This window comes from Apium graveolens, chromosome 8 (genome assembly GCF_009905375.1).
Source record: "Apium graveolens cultivar Ventura chromosome 8, ASM990537v1, whole genome shotgun sequence".
Lineage (NCBI taxonomy): Eukaryota > Viridiplantae > Streptophyta > Magnoliopsida > Apiales > Apiaceae > Apium > Apium graveolens.
The window spans coordinates 259,699,615-259,720,053 of NC_133654.1; the positions used below are offsets into that span (position 1 = coordinate 259,699,615).

Here is a 20,439-nt window from a genome sequence, read left to right on the forward strand (position 1 = left end):
TTCATTTCAAGTATGAGTTTTAAAACTTCTACTTCAATTATTTTTATAAAGATTATCCTTATGATAATATTATTTAAATAATAATATTCAGATATTCTCAACATAACGGGACTGATTTATTTTATTAAATCAGCATTACTCCAAACATTCTTAAAAATGTTTTGGAGTCTTCAAAATAATTTTAAAAGTTAGAGCGGATCCCAAAACTCGTTTTCAAATTTAAGAGTTTCCTTTCGAAGGGGACTTGAATACTCGCTCAAAAATTTGAGGGATCCGGCTCTGTGGTGTATTTTATACTCGCAACGAGGTTGTTGTTTTGAGAAAAAAATTTGAGTACTTGCCCAATATTCGGGAAGTAAGTCCATATAATCGAGTCGGCATAAGCGACAGGCCGGGGTACGGTCTATGAAGGTATAAGAGGCTGGGTGACAGTCCATCCACGCGTGAGTGGCCGGGTAATGGTCTAGCGCGAGGTCCTAATGCGGCCAGGGTGATGATCGGCGAGGAATTCATCCATCTACAGTAGAAAAGGTTACTTATTGGTATATTTTCCTGATCAACAAGATATCGGGTTTATACCAAAATTCTTTTCTTTCCAAATTCATTGGATATTACAACTCTGTTCATACTTTATATCACATAGGTTTTCAGGAATTGTATGAGAGATATATATGGATATATATCGGGACTTAATGAAGTATCTCGTAACTTCATTTCTTTCAAATGATATTTCAAAGATTGAATCTATTCAAGTCTTATCTTGTAGTCTCACCTATGTGATGAACTTCGAAAACTTATTATACTTTGAACGGTGGTAGTTCAAGTAGTTTTATAAAAAGATATAAGTATAGTGAAGTATTTGGTAACTTCATCTTCCTTTAAGCTTATATCCAGTAAGTAATTACCTTACACTTGATAAAGGTTTCCAGTAAGTTATCTATTTAGATACTTGTATTATTGATTACACTATATATAACCTTGTGAGCTGTAATGCTCACTCTTACTTCATTTTTTCATCACACAACAACAGTTAGGAAAGATGGTCAGACTCCAGCAAACCCAGCGCAAGAGTGTGGGAAGCGTCCCGCGTCTTCCCATTGAGATCATAGCTATTATAGCTGCAGAGGTAGATCTATCTGTAGATCAGACATTCTACTTTTGGGAATCCATTATGTATAATTATAACTTGTGGCAGATAATGACAGTTAACTATAAACTTATTAAGTAATCATTTTGGGTTGTAATAACTTTTAAATTATGGATTCAAGGATTGTACTTATTTCTATTTCATCTCTGAGACTATAACGTATTGTGGTGTGTGTTATGCGTGAATGTAATGCGGTGAAGTATGTCATGGAGTTCAAATTACAGATTGATGCTGACATTAATGGAGAGCCGGTTGATGCAATTTACTATAAGAGCCTAGTTGGGGGACTGCGTTATTTAGTTTATACTCGCCCTGACATCGCATATGCATTGGGTATTGTCAGTCGTTATATGGAAAAATGCACAATGCTGCATCAAAACGCTATAAAGAGAATATGTCGATACATAAAAGACACACTGCATTAAGGTTTAATTTATAAAAGGGGGTGTGGTAATTATATTCAGCCTGGGCTTTCTGATAGCGATTTAGCAGGTAGCATTGAGGATAAAAAGAGTACAGGCGGCATGGCATTCTACCTCGATGAGAATCTAATTTCTTCGGTTTCACAGAAGCAGCGATGGGTAGCACTGTCATCGTGTGAAGCTGAATTTATGGCACCCACAAATGCAGCTTGCCAGGGAATATGGTTGCAAAGGGTTCTTAGTGAGATTACTGAGATGAAACGAGGTCTTGTTGTTTTGTATATTGATAATAGATCTGCGATTGATCTAGCAAAGAATCCGATCTTCCATGGACGAAGTAAGCACATTGATGTACGATATCATTTCATTTGAGACTGTGTTGAGCAACCATTGATCGTGATTAAATATGTCAACACTAGTGAACAGCGAGGTGACAATTTAACCAAAGCTTTGTCTGCAGTTAAGTTCGAGAAAATGCGGATCATGCTTGGAGTCAAGAACCTGGAACATGTTTAGACTAAGGGGGAGCATGTTGGGTTTATTGTCTGAACATGTTTAGTTTGTTTTATTTATTGATTTGAATAGATTGACCTACTCATTATAGTATCGGACTTGGTGTAATGCAGTTGCGCTTTAGGAGGAAACCAACCAGGTAATGCTCCTGGTTGTAGGTGTTTGGGTTGTAGTCAGTTTCTTTTATAAGCGTTGTATTCATTTCGGTTAATGTAATCCCAGTTGAACATTCATTCACAAATATAAGTTTTGCTTTCTTCCAAAATATTATTTAGCTTTAAAAATAAATACATCTTGATTTTTATCTTTCAGCATGTTCTCAACTCAATTAGCCTGGATTTTGATTCTGGTTCCAAGCATGCCAGAACCTTGCCTCCTCAGTCCACTCTTTTTTGTGCTCTCTAGTTTAATATGTGCATGGGTCTTGTTGGGCCTCTCCCCGTTTTTCTTGCACATCACTATTAATTAGTTTTATGTCCTCACTTTCTTGACCCTAGTTAATTATACTTGTTACCATGATATAATCGGTATAAACAGTTTCCAAGAGTGCCCAAGTTTTCATTTGATACTCAAATACATATTTTGCTACCAGATTCCTATTCATTTCTCATCAATGTTAAATATTTAAAACAATTCCTTAATGTATAAACATTGATTTAAATAAAGGCATAGGTGGCTGATTATTTTAAACTCGAGAAAAAAATGCCTAATTTTTGTGAAAATCATTTATTAATCAATAATTATAAAAATATTTAATCTCATCTAGGCACCGTTAATTGTTAAAAAAACCAAAAAACTATCAATATAAGGATTAAATTATAATTAAAAATTGCAATATTCTACTACAAATTCTACTATTTTGCACCTTATTTTGCATAAGTACTTGTCTCAGATTAGGATTTAATTAAATCTACTGCAACTATACTTTGTGAAGTCATAGACAAGATCTTTTCCTGCAACAAGGACGTAAGTTTAGATATCAAAAAAGGTCCTCTATTATTCGGCAAGTCCACATATGTCAATGGAGCGGCCTGCAATTTCTTAAAGTGCAAACCTTTAATATTATAAATTGAGACTAGACAGGAGCACATGGAGCTTCTCAAATTCCAAATTCTCTTAATTTTTGACCAAAATCTATAAATATTGTGGGTAATACTCTTGATGATGTGAATGATGTTAATACACAAATCATAATAATAATGAAAATTCAATAGCAGATATTGAGCAACAACCTCGTGTTTCTCCCCTTGAGGTCGTTTCTCAATATTTGCATACAAATTTTCATTTTCATAATAGTTCTGGACAATGATCAGAGAAATTTGAACCTAGGGTTTCTCTAACATGACTAATTACTTTGAAATGCCCGTTTAGTTACAGGAGAAATGCCTGCTTTGTCTAACATGACTAATTGCTTTGAAACCGAGAATGATGATGGCAGTAGGCCTCGTGATATGACAAATAACATTGAAATGAAGAACAATGAGGGCAGTAGGGGTGGTGCGGCAGGAAATCAAGAGCAGAATAACTTACACATGAAAGTGGAGAATACTGATAGAGAAAGTGTGAAAAGAAAAAAGAAGCAGATTGCAGAGAATCCTAATTCTTCAAACCAAGCTCAGGAGGAGGATTCTGACAATACTGATAGGGAAAATGAGAAAAGAAAAAAGAAACAGATTGTAGAGAATACCAATTTTTCAAACCAAGCTCAGGAGGAGGATGCTGACAATACTGATAGGGAAAGTGAGAAAACAAAAAAGAAACAGATTGTGGAGAATCCCATTTCTTCAAACCAAGCTCAGGAGGAGGATGTTGACAATACTGACAGAGAAAGTGTGAAAAGAAAAAAGAAGCAGATTACGGAGAATCCTAATTCTTCAAATCAAGCTCAGGAGGAGGATGCTCACCATGCAAAGAACCCGCGCTTGACTTGGACTCCTGATCTTGATGACAAGGTTTTGCAAGCAATAAACGTTCTTGGCGAACAAGTAATTATATCAGTAGTAGTTTTTATTAATTTTCTTTTCAAATTTTTTGTAAATCTGTATGTTTGTATAATAGAAATAATGCCAACTATTGTGTTATTTTGGAAGCAAGAGCTAAGCCTCAGAAAATTTTAAGCTTAATGAATGTGCCTGGCTTGACTGCTCGGAATATTGCTAGTCATTTGCAGGTACATAATTGTACAAATATATTGTGGTTCAACACATATATAATTTTTTTTAAATAGTTGTACAGGTATTTTTATTTGCCAAATATAATAATTTTGCTTCTAATGTTTATTGTATTCAAGTATTATTAATTACATTTATAACTTTTAGAATTATGGACAACTAAAAAATTCAATCCTTAATGCAGAAATACAGAAGCCAGAAAAAGCAGTCTTCAAATCTGCAGAAGGACAACCTCGGTGAAGACTCTGGTGGTTCCAATCAACAGTTTGATGACGCATACTAATCACTTATGTATCAGACCAGATTAATAGATGGATTTATCATTATTATTTGCTTCAAATGTCGATGGGTTTACTTAGTTAACGGGTTTCTTATGTATGGAGTAATTCTGCATAAAACAATTATGATCAACAATCCGTTCAAAATGTCAAAAATTTCTAAATCGATCATCAACCTGAAACTCTGGCAGCCAATAAAAACTGCCAAGGTGTGCAGATATGATTTAGCACATTACAATGTAGCAAACTCCCTAGGTACATGAAATGTTAAAGGTCATGAACTCAAAATTCTTGAATCTCAAAGGTATATTCTAGGTGCTTCCAAGAACATTCTATTATTAAAATAGTAATCAAAATTTAGCTTATAACTCTTTTAATATCCCTCCTTCAGCTAAACTTTTTCTCATGCCGAGTTTATTCTTCAACTCCTTAAAAATGTCGGGTCTCAACGGTTTCGTAAAGATATCCCCAATTTGGTCTTATGACTTGCTATGTTGAATCACAACTTCTCCTTTCTTCACCAAGTCTCTGATAAAATGATATTTGATTCTTATGTGCTTGCTCTTCCCATGAAATACCGTATTTTCCGTGAGTGCTAGCTGACTTGCGATCATAATAAATGATTGGACATTCTTTAGCGGCATGATTAAGGTCGTCCAACACCCATGTGATCCATAATGCTTCACAACTAGCTAATGATAAAGAAATATATTCTGCCTCCGCTAATGAGAGAGCCACAACTTGTTGTTTTTTTGACATCCATGTAATTACACAAGAGCCAACAAACAAAACATTTCTCGAAGTACTTTTACTATCATCAACACTTTCGTACAAATCACTATCACAATATCCAAGCACTTTAGAGTCATTTTCCTTTTGATAATAAAGTCCATCTCCAACTGTTCCACAAACATACCTCAAGATTCTTTTTTCGGCCACCCAATGTGTCTTCTTTGGTTTCTCTATAAATGTACTAATCAAACTATCATCAAATATGATATCGAGCCGAGTGGCGGTCAAGTACATCAAACTCCCAACAAGACTTCTGTATAATGTAGGATCAACAAATTCAGAATCATCATCCTTACTTAATTTCAAGCAAGCTCCACAGGAGTACTAAATGGTTTCGCCTCTTCCATTCAAAATTTCTTCATCAAATCCTTTGCATACTTTTCTTCAGAGATAAAAATTCTTTTTTCATCTTGCTTTACCTCAATACCAAGAAAGTAGTGAAGTAAACCCAAATCGGTCATCTCAAATTCATCTATCATATTCGTCTTGAATTCTTCAATATCATCATGGTTATTTCCTGTAAAAATCAAATCATCCACATATAAGCCAATGATTAGAATATTATCTTTGTTCACCTTGATGTAAAGTGTATGGTCAAATGGACACCTCTTGAATCCCCTCTTTATAAAATACTCATATATGTGGCTATACCATGCACGTAGGGCTTGTTTTAAGCCGTATAAAGCCTTCTTCAACCGATAGACTTTATTTTATTCATTCTTCTTCACAGGGTCCGGTGGTTGATCAATATACACCTCTTCTTGCAATTTACCATTCAAAAAAGCCACTTGACATCTATTTGGTGAACTTTACATATATTTTGCGAGGCTAAAGAAAGTATCAAACAAATTATATCAAGGTATGCCACGGGAGAAAAAATTTCTTTGTAATCAACATCGTACTTTTGTTTGTAACCTTTAACCACCAATCGCGCCTTATGTTTCTCAGCTTCACCTTATGCATACATCTTTTTCTTATAAACCCACTTGATTCCAATTAGTTTCTTTCCTTTAGGAGCTTGAACTAACTCTCATGTTTAATTTCTTTCAATTATATCAATTTCTTGATCCATGACATGCCTCCATTTATTTTTTTAGCGACATCTTCAAAAGAGACCGGATCCGCATTTGCATATAAAGAAAAATCAACAAACTTATCTTCCAAAATTCTTCTTATCTTTCTAAGTAGTGAATCAGAACATGAGGATGATGATGATGATGATGAGTTTTGCGGGGAGTTAGATGGTGGAGTAGGTGGAGTGGAGCCTTGTTCTTCAACCGGATCAAATGTATCATCATCAAGAAAAACACTTGATCTTTCTTTCTCATTCTTTCATTCCCACGAAGCTTCCTCATTAAAGGTCACATCACGACTAATTACAACCTTTCTTGTGATAGGATTGTATAATTTTTATGCCTTGGAAGCTTCACTATAATTAACAAAGATGCATTTTTCAGATTTATCATCAAGTTTGCCTCTCTTCTCATCGGGCACATGAGAATAACAAATGCTTATAAAAATTCGGAAGTGAGAGACACAAGGCTTCTTGTGGCTCCAAGATTCTTGTAGAGTCTTTCATTGTACACTTTTAGTAGTGCATGATTTAGAATATAACAAGAACATGCAACCGCTTCATCCCAAAACATCTTAGGCAATCTTTTTATTTTCAACATCCATCGAACAAGTTCCAAAATTATTAGGTTCTTCCTCTCGGCTACCCCATTTTCTTGAGGGGTTGAACTAACCGTTAGTTGAAGCAGAATTCCATGATTCTTAAAAAAAACTTTCAAATACTTTGGACATATATTCACCATCACGATCGGATCGTAGTGTCATTAAATGACGACAACTTTCTTTCTCCACATATGCTTTAAAATATTTGAAAACTTCAAATACTTGAGATTTTTCTTTGAGAAAATAAATACACATCTTGCGACTATAATCATCAATAAAAGTGAGGAAATAACGGCTACCTCCAATAGAGTTTGTGTGCATGGGTCCACACAAATCTGAATTACAAATTCCAATGGCTTTTTAGCTCGCCATGCCTCATCGTTTGGAAGTGGATCTCGATGATGCTTACCAAAAATACAATCTTCACCCACTCGATCTTGCCTTTAAATACTTCGGATGCATCTCACCATATGACCTTTGGAAAACTTGGATAAAGTGCTAAAACTAAGTGATTATATTGAAGATGCCAAAGCCAAGACTTGTCATTCATAATAATAGAAAAGCATGGAAGAGACTCATTTAGGATTTTCAATAGAAACATTTTAGTCGATGTCATCTTGACTCTTACAACAAGAAGGCCATTTTTGTCTAAAAAAATCATCTTTAAAATTCACATGATGTCCCTTTCTTAAAAGTTGCCCAACACTTAAAATATTATTCTTAAAATCGGGAACATAATAAACACTGGAGATATAGTTTGTACCTTTCTTTGTTTGTATTGGAACATCTCCACACCCTTTGAGGATGAGCCTTCTGTTGTTACCCGTCATGACTTCTCGTTGGACACTTTCATCAAAATTCATAAAACAATTTTTATTTTCGGTTATGTGGTTGCTACAACCACTATCGATATACCAAACATCATCAAGTGACTCTTCTTGAACATTGATAACAAGAAGCATACTTTCATCTTAATTGGATTTTATTTCATCATTAATTCTTTTATAAAAACTTTTTTAATATGCCCAATTTTATGACAACAATGGCATTGAAAATTTAAAGAAATACATCTTCCTCTTCCATTGAAACCTCCACCAGCTCTTCCTCTTCCTCTTAGATATGAGTTAAAATTTTCAATTTGCACTTTTCCTCTTCCTTGTCCTCGACCATAAAATGATCATAAACTACCTCTTCCTTGTCCACGACTAGTGTCTTGAACTTGAAAAACTTGCTCGGAAGGAGATGAGCCAAATTACTTGAAGCGGAGTTCGTGAGATTATAGTGAGCCCAACAATTCTTCAAGAGAGAAAGAATTCAAATATTTTGATTCTTCTATGACAACAACAAAATGCTCATATTTTTTAGTCATACTACAAAAATAAATTTCAAGACTCTTTTATCCGAAATATCGTCTATATTAACACGAAGTTGATTAACAATTAAAATTGTTCGATTATAAAATTCCTTCACCGTTTCACTTTCTTTCATCTTTTGTAAATCAAACTCACCTCTTAGATCTTGGAGTCTCACCATTTTTACTTTTTCTTCACCTTTGTAGGCCTTGTTACGGATGTCCCATGCTTTCTTTGATGTTGATACAATTGAAATTCTCTGAAAAATTAATTCATCCACCGCTTGATAATTAAAGTAGAGGGCCTTCTTGTCCTTCTTTCGGTTTTCCTTTAAAGTGTTGAATTGTTGGAGTGAGAAATTGGCTTGATTCGCCGATTCTTCATAACCATTTTCAACTATTAAGGTTGCAACATATTATTATTGGAAGACATCACTTAACATTTCTCTTGATACCACTTTGTTGGAACTTAAGTATAAAAGAGTTGGAGATTAAAGAGAAGAAACTTGTTCTTAATAATCCAGATAACTAACTCACAAAAAAAAGATATAAACTCACACTTGTATTTACTCAAAATGATAATATAAAACTTTATGATTACAAAGCTTGAAAGAGTGTCCTGTTTATAGGCCTTCATAAAACAAGTAGAATATTATTTAATATACAACTCCCTAGGTACAGGAAAAGTTAAAGGTCGTGAACTTAAAAGACCATGAACTTAAATGTCTTGAACCTCAAAGGTCTATTCTAGGTGCTTCCAAGAACATTCTATATTATTAATGTAATAATCAAAATTTAGCTTATAAGTACTTTAACAGAAGTGCCTTGTGCACTTCTTGTGGGGTTGGGTTCCCCTGTGGGTCAATGTCGTCGATCGCACAAATGATTAACCTATTCCCGACAGTGCCTTGAGCAATTGATAACTCTAAAATATGGCGAGGATGATTTACACATAATAAAGGGTTAATCTTAATATAGAGCTCTTAATTATCATCTATAACTTATAACTTTTATCTTTAAAATATTATTCAAGAAACTGAATTCTTTTGAATGTATAATGGTTTTTGTTCTTGATGAAATGTGAAGTGTAGAGTTTGTTGTATATTTGCATGTTCCTTTCTTACTCAAACATGTTGCTTGTTGTAATAACCGAGCTCCTCCATAATATATAACTACGCTCTCCTACCTTCCTAAGTACACTCATGATCAAAATCTCCAACAGTTAGAGTAACAATATCAAATTGGGTAGAAGTTCAATGAAAGGTGATAGCAATATGATGATAAATTTAAAAAAGAACAACATAATGCATTATAAATGTTAAGTGATTCTTTTGTTCTTGGCCGCTGGTACCTCTATAAACAGTTAGTAGGTGCATTCTCCAAATAGAATATTATCTATTGAAAATTCGCCTATCAACCAGGGCATCTGTATAAGAGTCACTATCCCTTGATTAAAATATTTTGAATGCACATGTGAGATTCACACACACAAGGAATGTCTTGACGCATCAATCGTTATCAAACCATATCAAGGTCAATGGAAATGGTTAAAATCCTGGATCATGTTCTACTCTTTATCTCTGATCTTGAATGAGAACATATGATCCTGGAAGTTGCTCGGTCTTGATTCTCAGATCCTAGTCTATGATTTGTAAAAGGATCTTGGACTTTGATCTTTTGTGTTAAGATCTTAGAGAATCTAATAAATCCTCACAGACTTTAGAAGAAATCTTTGATCCCTCATGGAAAATCATTAATCATTGGTTATCTTCCCAGAATTCAAATCTGGAAATGATTTTGACTTTGTCAAAGTAGCAACTCGTAAATAAGGACTCAAATATTATTTGATGAGTTTATGAGGTATACTTCTTCATAGAAGTTGAAGGATATCTGGAATTCTGCCACTTAAAAGAATCATAATTTCCCCTCTCAGAAGGAACATTTCTGAATCTCTTGACTGAGAGTTTCCATCCTTGAAGGTGGAAGGAAATTTTTTTATGAAAAGGATTTTCTCGCAGGTACACTTGGATGTTTGGAGCATTGAGTCAGTGACACACTGTGAGACTGAGTGACAAACACTTGAGTGTAGAGTGGAGTGAAACACAATGTGAGATCACAAAACAGAAATCACACACTTGCACTGTGAGGAATGGTTATTAATAGTCTCTTCACTTGGTTGGTTGATTCTAAGGTTTTATTCTAAATACATTATGAAGGATTACTCAACTAAAAGGGAGAGATTATAAAGAGATTGTGAACTGATAGTCTTTCTGAAACTAGGAAGAGGGATTTCTAACTTTATTAAACTCAGGAAGGGATTCTTCATCTTAGGGGGAGAGATTATTGGGTCTTGGTTCTGGATTCCAAAATGTTTTCTATGTGCTTTATAGGAAGATCTGAAGGTTATTGAAGACGGTTATTGGAAGTCGTATCTATCTGAAATTTTATATAAGGGTGAGAAGAATCGGAGCTGAATGTGTATAGAAGATGCGGTAGATATAAGATAGTATTATTTCCAAGTTCGGGATTGAAAGTTGAAAATTGATTGAAGATTTTTGGATAAGGTTAGTTGAGTTATCCTCCAAACTATTGTTTCTCCATTAGTATTTGACCGTCAGGTGTAACAGTCAAATAGGGGGAGATTATTGAGCAAGATTGAAACTGTATGTATAACTCAACAATATTGGTTCGGAAAACTCAACATAGAACAAGGACTTTGAAATAATCTATGTTCCAGTAGGGTCAGTATAGATTATTTATTGGGTATATGCACAAAAGGTTTTGTTAGCTGCAGTGAAAAAGACGTCAATAGTGATACGTATGAAGTTCATTAATATGTTCAGACATCAGAGGAATAAGGTTGGAGTCATTTGAAGCGGTTATCAGAATCAGTGTGAAGACCTCAAAGATTCCTAGTGTAGTTGGTTATATTTGGTAGAAGTCTCAACAATGGTTTGTATGAGTATAATACCAAGGCCTGAGAGCAGAACTAGTCATCTGTGAACCAGACCGTGCACAAGACGTCAGTGATCCGTGAAAGGAAAAGGAGTATTATTTTTAGAAACACTGTTATTTGGTTTTTGTACTCGGGGAGTCTGGAAATATATTAATGTACGAAAACCCGAAGATTAGAAGGCCTGCAGATACATAGGAGTACAGCTCGAGGATTTACATGATTTATTTTTAATCAATGACTAATTTTTGATTAAATGAATAAATGGAAACAAATTCATTTATTTATTCAATTAGTATATCATCAATTGATTTTAAATAAATAAATTACCACTTGATTTTTATTTTAAATAAATAAATGAAATTTAATTATTCATTTCTTTTTTTATTTTTAAATATTAAAATGTTTATTTATTTTTATTCCAGCCAACCAGGTGTATGAATGCATATGTATGATTGAGAGTACAAAACAAAGAAATGGCAGCCTCGAGAATTTGAATATCAAATGCAAAGCAAAGGAAAATATATTTTTATGGCAGCCTGGCAGGTGGTATTGGCATGTGGTTGATTAATTAAATCAAAAGAAACCAGAATGGCCTCTTCATTGGTATGTGCAAAGCCGCGGTCCCACATGATTTGAAGAGAACAAATCAACAGCTGCATGTAGTTTGAGTAAAAGAAAATAAAATAAACATAAACTCACAATATGGACAGGTTCTGCTTTTCTTTCTCTGTGCCTCAATTCCTACGCGCGCGTAGACACCATGGACCTCCACCTGTCATCTTTTTCTTCCGCGCGTAGACTCAACAGACCCCCTCGGCGCTTTTTCTTTTCCTCCACTAGAACTCCCTCATGTGAAAGTTTAAGTGTTGTGTTTGTACAAATTACTCCATCCGTCCTTAAAATCGTTTCCTATTTATATTTAACACGTTTGTCAATGCACACTTTTGATTGTTAATATCTTTAATTTCGTATTAGTATTAAAACGTTTAAAGGAACGGAGGGAGTAGTGTACAAAACAGAGATCAAAGCATATAATTCGCAGGTTGTTGGTTCAGTAAGCAAAATAATCAAACAACCTCTTGCCGGCCTGTTTACTTGTTTTTTTTGTACAACATAAATTCAAAAGAAAATGAGTAAATCTGATGCACAATGCGTCGCAAGTAGAGCCGACCAAATGTGCGGGTTCGAACCGCTCATTCGGGACCAGCTCGTACGGAACCCGGAACCCGAAAAAAATAAGGCACGAAACGAGCCGATTCAAACCCGCCCAACCCGCTAAATTAGATGAACCGAGTAAGAATTCAATTTTAAGAACCCGGAACCGCACAAGCCCGCACGAGCCCGCACGAACCAAGCCCGCACGAGCCCGCTGGTGTGCCTCACGCTCCAACGGATTCCGATTGTTTCTGCCATGCTTTCTGGGTTTTGTTACTGTCTGGTGCTTTGTACTTGCAATTGCAACGTTAACATCCAAGTTAACGTTACTTGCAGTTGCAAAATTCTGGTTCTATCATCCGATTTGTGAGGCTATTTGGAGGCTGTTTTACATAAGTAATGGATTGTAGTTGAGTAAGGAGATCTAATGGGTGTGTGTCATTGGTATAGTTGCTAATATTGTTGCTCAAGAAGCTTTAGGGCCATATTGTTGAGGTGTAATTTGAGAATTAAACTGGTGAATATTGTTCTTGCGTTTGGATGAACGAGTTGTTAGTGAAATGATTTAATGTTCAGCTCAGATGTGATGTGACAGAGAGAGAAATAATTACTAATATAATATTTGAATGATTGTTGAAGACTTAAGTTGGACAAAGAAAATAAGTTGAACAACCATTCAACCCGCACAACCCGCGAGCCCGCGTGCCTTCAACCCGGCAACCCGTGAATCGCCCGGCACGCACACGAGTTCAGCGTCGAATCCTAGTTACCTTCTGTAAGTTCAAGCGCAGCCCGGCCCGATTCGCTCGATTCAAGTGTCGGTTCAGTGTTTGTTCTTTCCGGTTACAGCCCGTTAACAACCCGGCCCGAACCGCACGACCCGCACGAATGGCCACCTCTAGTCGCAAGTTGAGGAGAATAAAACAAGCATCACAGGTTGAGGTTCTAAAAATCCAGTCGCAAGTTATTAAAACAAAAAAGGCTGTTTTCTGTTTTATTTAGGCACAAGTTGGTGTCTTTTATTTGTGAGTCACCAGTTGAGTGAAAAGGAGTCTGACAAACCCCGGTTGTAGTAAAATTAAAGGTCGCAGGTTAATTCTTGCAAGCTGTAAATTCAAATTACTTGGCTCTGGTTATGCCACGTAGCTTCTTCTCCCTCCACCCTACCAATCTATATAATTAATCAGCAGTAAATTGGATCTCAATCTCCTCCATTTTTACAAAGTGCGAAGCTCTTGAAGTTTTATCTCAGCATTCTTTAAAAGCTTGATTTTACAAGTACAGACCATGTCCAATTTGTTCCACACCATTTAAAGTCTTACAAACTTGTAACACTCATTATTTAAAGCTTCTTTATTTGTATTTAATATCATTTGATAAAAGTTTTAAATTCTTAGAGTGATAGATAGAACTCTAGATTGATAGTTATTATTTTTTGTTCTCTCTATATTTGTTGCTTCGAATAATTTATTTTCGGAGTTGTAAGCAACCCTTTACGGTTTACTTTCTTAATAACAAGAATTATTCTGTGAATCTCCTTATGTTTGTTTATTTGGTTTTCGATTTTTATTTTCCGTTGCAATTAATTTAAGAAAATGAAGAACATATATTCACCCCCCTCTGTATGTACCTTTTGGACCTAACAGGCATGATTGAGATCATATTGCATGTAAATTTTAGTTGCTTATCCATACTTGATCTATGTCATTGAATATATTTATATAGTGATCAATGAGGATCGAGTTAAGACAATATGACGAATTTCGCTTTGGTTTCATGTTTATATATGAGATGGATTAGATTACCTTAGGAATATATTTTTAAAGAATAAATAATTATGTGCGCACCTAAGATTATTGAATGTAATTATTGTTTAGAATAATTTGTAGCCTAGGTGGGAGATTGTTAGAATATTTTATAATTTTAACAATATATGGCTTTAGTTAAGTGGTCTAAAATAAAGAGTCCAATAATATCTTATTCGGTATAGGCTTTGTAATTTTTAATACTGAATAGGAGTTTGATGAGGGTTAATAAGTCTAATTGGACTACTATATAAAGAACATAATAGATTTTTGGTCCTCAATATTTTTGACAACCTCTACTGATCTATTCCCACAATCAAATTTGTCAAATATCAAGTCACACAATGTGTATTCATATATACCGTCATGAAATCGGCTAGGCTTTGTATTAATGCTTATTGTGTAACCTTAATAATACCGCATAAGATGATCCTAATTATGTATTTAGATCTAACACTCCAAATTTTTTGGGCTATACTCTTTCATTCTTATGATTCACCTATCTCTATCTAGGGTCTTTTAGTTTTATTCTTATTATTCACCTTCATCATTTCTATTTAAGGTCTTTTTAGTTTTATAGTTCAATAATGTTTCTTTATTGTTATCATTTCTTATTTAAAATTGTAAATCTTATCTATCAATTTACTTTTCAGGAAATCAATCTTTATCACTAGCTGTAATCAATGGATCTTTGTCGATAAGATTTGTTCTCTTCTGCACGCAAAGGATGAGATTCCTGTCATTATTCTTGATCACCCATGGAAACTAGTAAATCTAGGTAAGTTTAAAAACTAATATAATTTATGAATTTATTTAATTATATATAAAATTTATTTAAAATATATTTACATAATGTGGAAGATTTACATTATATTTACCGAATCTTCTAGACACCCTACATTGATTCTGGTTATTGATTTCAGATTTTAAAATATCATAACAAATCTCTTGAGAATTTATTAAAATGTATCAATTTAATAATAATCAAAGATACTATAATATCTTAATCGAATATCTTACCTTTTTAGTATTAATTAATATTTTTAATGTTTTTATCTGCATATCATCAAATTTTTCTAATTCTGTAAAATCTTAATTAAATATCAAAGGATATAATAAATTTTTAATTATTCTTAATATTTAAATGTGCTCATCTTTATGTAATCTTGACATGTCCTTCCAATTACATATTCAATATGAAGAGAGAACTCATTGCTCTTCTAATGTGAATAAAACTATTGGTTTCGTTCTCTCTCAAAGATAATATAATATCTTAAAGGAATATCTTACCATTTTAGTATTAATTAATGTTTTTATCTGCATATCATCAAATTTCTATAATTCATTAAAATCTTAATTAAATATCAGAAGATTTAATAAATTTTTTATTATTCTTAATACGTAAATATGCTCATCTTTATATAATCTTGACCTGTTATTCCAATTACATATATATACTGTACTATTACAAGTAGAACACCCTTTATTTGGTAGTTGAACGGTTGTTCGGTACAGTTGTTTGGTACGATAAATAACAACCATCAGATCTAAAGACAGAAAGATGGAAACCGTTGGATGTAATAATAAAATAATATTAAATTAATATTTAAATTTCTCTCATAGGTTTAGGGTTCGAATCCCATCAACAACGTATTATATTCTTTATTTTTATATTCTATTTAAACTTTTATATTCTTTATTTTTAACGGGTTCAAGATTCGAGTCCCGTGAATAACATATCATATACAATATTATTTATTTTCAGTTAAGTCTCAAATTATCATAAAATATATATTATTATAATTATTATGTTCTTCAATTTATTTTTCATCTATTGAATATATATATTAATATATTAATAATTTTAAGATAAAATATATTATTAAAAAAATATCTAGTGTTAAAAGCCATGGTGCATAGCACGGGTTACACGCTAGTACGTACCATATTAAGAGAGAACTCGGCTAGGCGGCTACACGGCTCTTCTCATCTGAATAATACTATTGGTTTTCTTCTCTCTGAAAATAGGGGTACTCCCGGAGCACTACGTGCATATCCTAGGGTAGCTGTCTCCCTCGTCTACTATTTTTGGAACTCGGCTCACTATGCAGATGTCTCCGTTTTTTCAAAGTTCTATTTCCGTCAGCCCTGGTGATACTAAAAAGGTTCTTCTGCTTACTTTCTTAACCTTAATTATCTATCTGTACTTGTGATACTGACTTGTCAAATAAATTAGAAATAACTGTAATAAGCTGTAGATCTTAACGAGCATACAACAAGGAACAATTTTTTTAATTATTTATAGATATATCATGAACTTCTCAAAATTTTACAGACTGATTACTTGACGAATGTTCAATAATTTAGACACTACTGATTTGTAATACGGTCATGTGGCTTTGTGCAAAACTAATAGCAAAAATTAATTTTAACTATATTTTTATAGCATTTAAAGGATTTCCCTCCTGATATTCATATGAGGCCTCGGCCGAAATTGAATCTAGGTTTTCACTCTTGATAAATACATCTTCAATTTAATCCTTCAGCATGTTCTCAACTCCACTAGCCTGGATTTTGATTCTGGTTCCAAGAATGGCAGCACCTTGCTCCCCAGTCCATTCTTTTTTGTACTCTCTAGTTTAATATGTACATGGGTCTTGTTGCCCCTCTCCCCTTTTTTCTTGCACATCACTATTAATTAGTTTTATGTCCTCACTTTCTCGACCCCTAGTTTATTATACTTTTACCATGATATAATCAGTATAAACAGTTTCACAAGTGTGCCCAAGTTTTCATTTATACTCAAATACATATTTTGCTATGATATTCCTATTCACTTCTCATCAATGTTAAATATTTAAAATAATTCATTAATGTGTAAACATTGATCCAAATAAATCCAAATATCGGAATAGGTGGCTAATTACTCTCTCCTCGAGGGAAGAATGCCTAATGTTTGTGAAAATCAATCATTAATCGATTATTACAAAAATATTTAGTCAATCAAGGCACCGAAACTATCAATATAAGTATTAAATTATAAATAAAAATTGTAATATTCTACTACAAATTCTACTATTTTCCACCCAATTTTGCATATGTACTTGTGTGAGATTAGGATTTAATTAAATCTACTGCAACTATACTTTGTGAAGTCATAGAAAGCATCTTTTTTGCAACAATAACCTAAGTATAGATATCAAAAAAGGCCCTCTAATATTATTCGGCAGAAGATAACTTTGCGACAAGTCCAAGTATGTCAACGAAACGGCCTGCAACACCACCTGCAACACCAATAAGCGTTTTCTTATAAGCACAAACCTTTAATATTATGAATTTAGACTAGGCAGCAGCACATGGAGCTCCTCAAATTCCAAATTCTCTTAATTTTTGACCAAAATATACAAATATTGTGGGCTACACTCTTGATATTGAGCAACAAACCCGAGTTTCTCCCCATAAGGTTATTTCTCAATATTTGCATATGAATTTTCATTTTTATAATGGTTCTCGACAATGCTCGGAGAAATTTGAACCTAGGGTTCTGAAAATCTCCATTGGAGATAGTAGCGAATAACAACTACGTTGGGAGAATGATTCAAAACCTCCATTATCTTATTCACATATTCAAGAGTATAGCCCATAAAGTGTGGTGGTTTAGGCCGACTAGAACATCTTGGGATTTGACAGGAGTCCTTTCATGTAGTCTATAATTGCAATATTTGAACTTTGTTGCTCTAGGAAAATTCTTCAGTAGACAACATAGTTGGGATAACCCGACTCATGCAAGACAGATTATGAAAGCCAATAATAAATAAAGATTTATAGATAAGCAATGAATTATACGATTTTCATGAATAATTAATCAATATTATATTCAAGAAGAATGTTTATGTTATTATCATTTTAATAATAATTAATATTTTATGGGCTACATATAAATATATCAATTATATTAGCTATTTATTTTCTTGAATTAAATTAATTTATCAAATAGGAAACCTAGTTATATTTTAATTTATTGTAGAGACGTAATAAGTGGATACCCAGGCCCAATTTAGTTTTAATGAGAGATTTAATTAGGTGGTATATAAAAAGGGTTATATTCCCCAATATATCAAGTACGTTACACGGCTTATCTTCTACCAATCAGAAAGAGCTATTGGGAATCCCTACGAAGTACTTGGTTGAGAAAGACAATAATCAAGGACATTATACAGATTTAGATATCGTCACAATTATCACCTTTCAGGTACGTTTCCGCCTTCGGTATAATCTCGATAATTAGATATGATGATTACGATCCTTGTCTCTATTCTAGATATTTATGTGTTTATGGAATTGTTAGATTCTATCAATTGGTATCAGAGCCACTTCATATTTTATTATTGAGAATTGATTCGTATCGGTTTGATTACTGTTTTTAAAAAAGGATCATTGTTTTGATTGTTTTATTATTGTTATTATTATTCCTGGTTGTCCAAACCAGTTTGATTGCTTAATGGGTTTCATGGATACAAGTTACTTTTCCTAATGTTGGTGCGAATTCTTCATCAAATTTAACTAGATTAAGTGATGTGAGCATATAGATATTCATGAGACATAGAATTCTAATCGCATATATTAATGTGATATTTATATTTTTTTTTCTCAAACTAGTATTGTCATGCAGCTATGTTTAGACTTTGGCAATTCTTTTGTGTTAGTTTTCATGTCATTGGGTAGTATAAAGTAGTCGTGATTTTGGACCTTGGTTATAGTGTAGAGTTATTTCTACTGTCAAATTACAACAACTATGATAAACCAAAGTCCCTGGAGTTCTGTACATCAAAGCTTATATAATTCAGTTAGTAAGATTCTAATAAAGTATATATATTATTTTTGTGATTTAATTAATTTGTTATTGGAAAATTATTATTAACCTATTGATTTAGGTAGTCGAATATTTTAAGATAATTGATTGAAGCAAGATATCGCCAAAGTGACCTTTTTGTGTGGATTAATTAATTTAAAATATTATTATGATGATAGAATATTTAATTTTATGCAAATTTTATCGGCCCAAAGGAAGGTAATACTTGGCTAAAATTAAAATATTTTTGTGATAATAAATGTGTTGCAATATTAAGGTTTTCATGTGAATAATAAGTCGGTCCAAAAATGTCTATTATTTGACAAATATTGATTGCTAATACTTGAGTATTGTGTGGAGAGTACCATTTGCAAATTAAATTTTCTATCCAAAGACTAAAATTTAATGTTGCGGTAGGTATATTGTTATGGTGTTGCCAATATTTAAAATTTATTACATTATTGTATATACCAGTTTTGAGCATTATGTTGTATATTTATTTTCTATTTCAGTTACCGCTTCCGTTAGTTCTGCTACTCAATTGAGCATAATTCCAACGTTGAATGGGACAAATTATGTCATGTGAAAAGAGAATGTTGAAATCGTTCTTGGGTGTATGGATCTTGACCTTGCGCTAAGGAAAGAGCAACCAGTTTCCACTATGGATGATCCCAAAATGGATCAAATTGAGAAATGGGAACGCTCTAATCGCATGTGTCTAGAGATTATGAAGCGAACAATTTAAACTGGCTTTCGGGGCTCTATTGCTGAGAGCACAAATTTCAAGAAGTTCCACTCCAAGATTGAGCCATATTTTCCTAAGAATGAAAAAGTGGAAACGAGTAGTATCCTGTCAAAACTCGTGACCATGAAGTATAAATGAAATTGGACCATAAGGGAGTACATCATAGGGATGTCTAAACTTGCTGACAAACTCAAGGAACTGAAGTTAGAACCTTCAGATTTGTTACTTGTTCACTTGGTTCTTATTTCTCTACTTCCTCAGTTTGGATACTTTGTGGTGAGATACTCAAAAGGAAAAATGGACTCTAATGAGCTCATTTAACACTATGTGCAAGTCGAAGAGAGGGTTTTACGATTGAAGACTGTGAGTGTTCACTTGACATTAAGATCTCATGATAAGAAAAGAAAGACAGGTAAGGACATTGCAACTGCAAAACCCAAACATCAATTGCAAGAGAAGCAGGATATAGGAACAACTTGCTACTTTTGTAAGAAGGCTGGACACGTGAAGAAAGAGTGTTTCAAATATGTTATTTGGCGTGTAAAGAAGGGTAAGACTTTTGTCTTTATTTGTTCTAA

At 33.5% G+C, this 20,439-nt stretch overlaps 1 protein-coding gene across 1 annotated transcript; it reads right to left on the minus strand.

Annotated features, from left to right (window-relative positions):
• Positions 1 to 5,020: 5,020 nt before the first annotated feature.
• On the minus strand, positions 5,021 to 7,827 carry LOC141680769 (secreted RxLR effector protein 161-like). The gene is made up of 3 exons (XM_074486898.1): positions 7,761 to 7,827; positions 5,743 to 5,840; positions 5,021 to 5,614 (listed from the first exon to the last, which is right to left on the minus strand). The coding sequence occupies exons 1-3, from the start codon at positions 7,825 to 7,827 to the stop codon at positions 5,021 to 5,023; spliced, it is 759 nt and encodes a 252-aa protein (XP_074342999.1).
• Between the last annotated feature and the right edge of the window lie 12,612 nt (positions 7,828 to 20,439).